The 6,055-nt window shown below is 46.9% G+C and overlaps 1 protein-coding gene across 1 annotated transcript; it reads left to right on the top strand.

The window, feature by feature from the left end:
• Positions 1 to 2,431: 2,431 nt before the first annotated feature.
• GPR160 (G protein-coupled receptor 160) lies at positions 2,432 to 3,549 on the top strand. Its single transcript, XM_065748475.1, has one exon. It carries the CDS (start codon positions 2,490 to 2,492, stop codon positions 3,507 to 3,509), a length of 1,020 nt encoding a protein of 339 aa, XP_065604547.1. The 5' UTR covers positions 2,432 to 2,489; the 3' UTR covers positions 3,510 to 3,549.
• The last annotated feature ends 2,506 nt before the right edge of the window (positions 3,550 to 6,055 follow it).

The following is a 6,055-nucleotide window of genomic DNA, read 5'->3' as shown; positions in this document are numbered from 1 at the left end:
ATTTGTAGTAGAGCAACAGGTGCAGGAAAACAAAAGGCACATTTCCTGATCTGACTGCGTCCACAAAGAGCCCATTACTCACAGGCTGACACAGTGGGCATTCATTTTAATTTTTATGGGAAAACAACCATCAGCCGTAAAAATAATTGTTTTATGATAACAGACTTTGGAGCTGAGTTAGACAGATAGTTTTGGTGTAAATTCAAGTAAAGAGAGAAGAGCATTCAGCTGATACTGATCATGCTTCAGATATAGCACCTGTACCATGGATTCTGATCTATCATTACTCCTCATCACACCCAACAGAAACCAAACACAAAATGCGATCTGAGGGAGCACTCTGTAGCCAGGACCCTGGGAAGGATGCAGGTGTGCTCCATTTCAGCTCCCCTGTCCCCTCCTGTCCTCCTGTGAGGTGGCATTTCAGGAACAGCCTCGTGCTCATTGGGCCATTGCAAACCTCACGCTGCTAATCCTGCGCTGAGGAAGCACGCGATGACTGAGGCCTCAAACCTGTCCTGCCAGGTGAGGCCCAGCTAAAGGCACGTCCAGGACAAAGAGAAGCATCCAGGAAAGGCTCTGCCAGATCGGCACCCATCCCCACACCTCCTGAGGATGTTCTGCCAGCTCTGCTCACGGCTCCTATGTCCATTCAGCACTACATTCAGTCAGAGCCCAAATCTTTGGGGTTTGCAACCTCTAGCTCTGCCCTCAGGTGACAGCAAAAGCTTGCAGGGCACTGAGCCGACACACGGGGCCACGTTAACATCTTTAGTGGCAGAAAGAATCCCAGAGCACCTGAAACTGCCCTCAGAGAGGTGTCACCTGCCACACAGTGCTTCTGTACACACAGACCGAACACGGACAGATCCAGCACTGATTCAGCCTGCAGGAAAGGCAGTTAAAAACACTTCGCTGTCCATGGACACCAAACGTTTAGAATACAGCCGCCCTGGACTTCAGACCCAGTACATGACACGAGTTACATCGGGTACCGCATCACACCCAGAACGTTCCCATAGCTCTCCTACACCTGACCTGGTCCCAGAAGCCATGTGCTCCGCCTCCACCTCTGCAGGAACCACATAACAGATGCCACTGACTCATGCCAGCACCTCACTGACCCGGGGCAGATCACCCCAGCACTCACCTCACTGCCCCCAGTGTGGTCTGGATGCTGTCCTGCACGCGGGGCAGGGGCTGCAGCAGCAAGCTCACAGGTCTCCACGTCTCATCTGTCTTTGGATTTGTCTCCAAGTTACCAAACGCACCATAGCAGAAAAGAGAAGAGACAGCCAGGAGTCACAGCTGGAAATCACAGGCAGTGGGAAGCCAAGGGAACAGCACAGCTCCTGCATCTGGTGCTGGGTGGTGGGAATTAAAGCCACAAATGGGAAACCAAATGAGAAGGTTGCTCTGGAAGAGGAGAAAAGCTGTTACTGAGCTTTTACATTTTTTATTTCATTTTTTGCTCTTCTTAATTCTATTCAGCAGATTGCTACAGGATGTCCAGGCTAAAAAGCCAAACCCATTTAGAAGGCTCTGTGCCGTACCTTCAGGATTATCTGCACCATTATCTTTGTACGAACAGCAGCCCTCACCTGCTTCCAAACTTCTAACTGCTAAAAGCCTCGAGGAAGGGGGGGCAGCTGTGGGGCACCCGAGTGCTGCGAGCTCAGCTCCGCCTGAGGGAGGGGGGGGAGGAGGGGAGGGAGGCGGGTGCTGGAGAGCTGATCCAGGCAGACCTCACGCTTTCCTCACATCCACTTTTACCCGAGCGAAAAAGGAGAAGCGCTGGGCGCCTTCCACACAACATCTGCGTGGGTTCCGTGCTTTGCTTTCGTCTGCGGCTGCAAGAGCTGCGGAAACACCACCTCACCATCCCGATCCTTGGGCAGGGAGAGAAGAAAGCGTGCCTAGTTTTTGCTAACGCGCTGTCAGCCGCGGCTTCTGCTCATTCACTGCCATCCTCGCCCTCCCGCATTCACTCAGAGAATTAACAAATGGAAAGGGTTGCTGCAAGAGAACAAGCTCAAAGGGAAAGCAGCAACGTGCTGCTGAAGGACTGCACGAAGAGCCCCAACGCAGCGCGGTTACGCTGGATCGGCACAGTTGCTAGATGTTATAACTAAATCAGGATGAGCTGGATTGCTGCCTGCCTGCTTCTGGGACACCCCACAGCCTCAGCTCCGTTTGCGTTCTGTGACCATACGGTACTGCATCCCACAGTTTGTATCCTGTGCGAGTATCTCATTTCACCAAAATCCACAGGAGCCCTGAAACATCCATCCCTCCGCCCATCAGACACCAAGACCTCCACCCTTTCTCCGTGGACCTGGAGAGCTCAGCTGCAGCTTTGGTAGTCACTATGACACAACAACGCATCGGGAGAGGTGCGTGAGAAATGAATTCCTACACAGCGCTTGTTTCTTTGCAGACAGGAAGCCCCGTGCCCCGTGATCCCTTTGCTGCTGGCTCTCACCACCGGGATGGCCGCTGTGCTCTGTGACAACTGCTCCAGTCAGCACCACCAGCCCCAGCTCCGCCGGCCGCTGGAGCTCAGCTGCATGCTGCTTCTGATCATGCTCGGAAAAGTGTGCCTGGATTTCTTCATGCTGCAAGTTAAGCACAAAAAAGTGAAAGTCAGTTTTATGGGATATTTCTGCGCCTCTCTGGCACTTCTTGATTTCATACTGCTGCTGAACATAGCTGTCATCCTCTATTTGGAGGACTTTGCACTCTGGGGTGTCAGGTTTACGAAGTACCACATCTGCCTGTTCACTCAGATCATTTCTCTTACTTACGGCACTTTGCATTACCCCGTGTATCTCGTGGCAGGCCTGGATTACTACGTGACCATAGCCCAAACCTCTCAACTGCCCCGAAGAGGTCGGAGATTACTTTACATTTTTGTTGTGGTTTTCATATGGATCTCAGGGTTTTTTTGTATCCTGAAATTTCCTGCCATCTATGAAGAACTAGAAATCCGGAACCATTTCTCTCCTTATCAGTGTCCTCTCTACGTCAGCGTGCAGAGCTACTCTGTCTCAGTTGCCATGCTGGTTCTCATGGGCACAGCCCTTGTGGTCTGTTGGAAGGAAGTGATGAGCTCTCTGCTGTCTGTGAGGGCAGTGTCCTTTGCTGGTCAGCCCGTCCTCATGTTCTCCTACGTGTCCAACAACAGCAGCACTTGTTTCAAGCGGCAGCTCCTGACCAGGCTCCTCATCTGTTTCCTTGGCACTTGGGCACCTTTTGTTCTTCTCCAGTTGATCATTTTGTTTCTTGGTGCTTGGATTCCAGCCTACATGGAGATGAATGTCCCTTGGCTCTACTTCGTCAACAGCTTTCTTATTGCAGTAGCATACTGGTGTCGATGTCACGACGTCGAGCTGACAGAGGAGATGTGGTCTACAGATCCATTTGTCAGCTGGAAATTCTGCTTTATGCCATTTAACAATGAAAACACAGAGCCAGCTGAAAAGCCAGGCACTGTAATTGTCATCTGTTAATGAGCTGCTGACTGAAAGACAGCTAGCACTGTGCGTGCTCTGTTCTGTGTTCCTGATCTACAGCCCCAGGGAAGAAACCCCAACGTCAGTGAGTACAGTAAGGAACACAGCACCAGAAGGTGGGATGCTGCACTTCCACATGGGACTTTCTTTCCATTTCAGGCTAATTAAGAGGAGACTGCTATTTACATAAGTTCTTGGTTAAACCTGGTGTTTATTACTACAACTTTACATTCATTTTAAATCAAATGCGCTCAGGTTTTATAGTATAAAATCATCAGCCTTAAACAGGCTGAAGCCCTTTCTCATCAGTTACATTCAAGTGAATGTACTGCCAGGTTCAAACTGCTGTGCTTCTTTCCTTCTGCAGTGTATTTTCTTGTTGAGGAAACTTGTTAGTTGAAGGTTTCTTGCATGGTTAATGCAGAATACATTGTTCCAGTTAAAGCTGTACCTCCTACAGAAATACAAACTTTGTTTACTTAAACTATTGCAAGATGTGTACTGCCCCAACTATGAGAAAAGCAACGTTTCATCATTTCCTCATTACTGTTCCTCTAAGGTATATATGTGCACATTAAAAGTTACTCAATTACAATCACAGCAATAGGAGCTTTAACTCAAAAGAAACAGAAGCATGCTTAATGAGAGCAGTTCAACTAGGCCCCCCATACTAAGCAGATGCATATATACTCTTACAAGGTTATGTGAGTACATACCAAAGGTTCAAGGATGGGTCGGACTGGAATAGAAAGCACGCTGGAGCCAAAGCCACTCTGACATTAACGTAGTTCAATTTCCTAATGCTGGCCTACTTCAGTAAGAGGAAACTTGTTCAGACTCCCAGCAAACTTATTTCATTAGTTTTCAACTTACAGCCCAAGGAAGCTCTTCCTGGGGGATAGATAAATAAGTGATACACAACCCAAGCAGACAAATGGAAGTAGCATTTATTTCCGAAGCACTGAACTCACAGTACAATGTTGTATTGAAATAGAAACTGTGTAAGTCAGTGATATTGTAGGTTGGTTAATCATTCACTCAGACCCACAGGGAACAATGGTACCACGTAAGAATACTTAATAAGAAAAATCTGCAGATAACCAAAGGTGCAATTACAAGCAAATTTAAGCAGCATAATATAAGGTGCTTTGTTTCAGCATTTGTATAACCAATTCAAACATTAACAGACAGATTAAAGAAATCTCACATCTCAGAGCAAATGGGAGAACCTAACACTCACTCACGTGCTAGTTGGTAACCAGAAAGTGCTTCTAAAAAAAGATTCACGAGGCAGAGATCTCTTTTACATAGTTCACTGTGCTCTTCAACTGTACCATTTAATTTTGGGGCTACCATTTACATCATGATGTATCAATTATAGGCAAGATTTAATTGCAGGATTTAGTGATACATCAGCGACCCATGTGCCAGAATTGATTATAAAACATTGTGAATTCTTATCGTGGAGTGATACACTAATCAAATATCATCTATGAATGTTACATTTCTGCAGTGTCTCCAGGTCCAACGCTCGCCCTGATTCACTGCTTACCCCACGCAGTGCTTCCTGCACCACGTGCTGTGGGTCAGTTTCTTTGAGGTTTCAGTGACATAACCAAAAGGACAGCATTTTTAAAGCAGCAGGAAATGGCTTCTGGAAAATCCATTAAAAAGGCCATTGAAGTGACAGTAAAGGATCAAAAACTGCATTTTAAAACTAGTGTAGTAAGAGGCAGCAATGTTTGCAGCAAACAGCTGGAGGAGTTTGGCACCACAAAGCATTCTGTTGCTTATGCAGGATGATGTATTTGAAGGAAATTCTATTTCCACGTTAGAAGTAGGGAGGCACGTACAACATCAGCCATGGAAAATAACCTTAAGCCATTGCTCCCTGCTCCCAGTTTCCAGTGGCTACCAGCCAGTGCTTGACGTGCTACACGATAAAGTGTCTTCATGTATCTTTCATGTTTTACATTAACTGGACACCCCCTGAAAGGGAGCTGACAAAATACTTAAAAAACCTCGTTCCAATTGAAAACCAGCAAATATCTCACAGGCAGTAATGCACCAGGCATTTCAGAAGGTCATGGAGTAACTGATCTGTACAGGCTCAGCCAGCAAGGAAAAACCATCTCATTTTAAGTTCACTTAAAACCAGGTGAAGATTATCTCCATATCGTACATTCCAGATACCTGTTGTGTGGTCGGTCTCACCCTTCTGATTCACTAATGCAGACAGAACTGGAATTGCAAGAAGCTGGGTAAGGTACAGATGTACTTATCAGATTCTCAACTGGTAATTAAAGTTCCCACATCCTCATCCATTCTGCCACTGCAGAATTCCTGCAGTTGCTGCACAGCTTCTAAAGCCAGTTAAAGTTTTTAAGATCGTATTCTTAGAGGGAAACCATAACACACAGGTAAACCAAGTACTAATATGCTGATGTTATATAACTGAGTAAGCAGCAAACTCTCACACTCTGTGAGGAAGTGGCCAGGAGGATCAAGCTGCAGGCTGTCCTCATAGCCCCTGTGAACAGCAG

Source organism: Cyrtonyx montezumae, unplaced genomic scaffold (assembly GCF_038088225.1).
Source record: "Cyrtonyx montezumae isolate F1298 unplaced genomic scaffold, pur_monq_1.0 scaffold_5, whole genome shotgun sequence".
NCBI classification, from domain to species: domain Eukaryota; kingdom Metazoa; phylum Chordata; class Aves; order Galliformes; family Odontophoridae; genus Cyrtonyx; species Cyrtonyx montezumae.
This window is presented reverse-complemented; position numbering and strand designations above follow the sequence as displayed.

Excerpts from the sequence above, each read along its gene's own strand:
- GPR160 (XM_065748475.1), top strand. The coding sequence starts at position 2,490 with ATGGCCGCTGTGCTCTGTGACAACTGCTCCAGTCAGCACCACCAGCCC.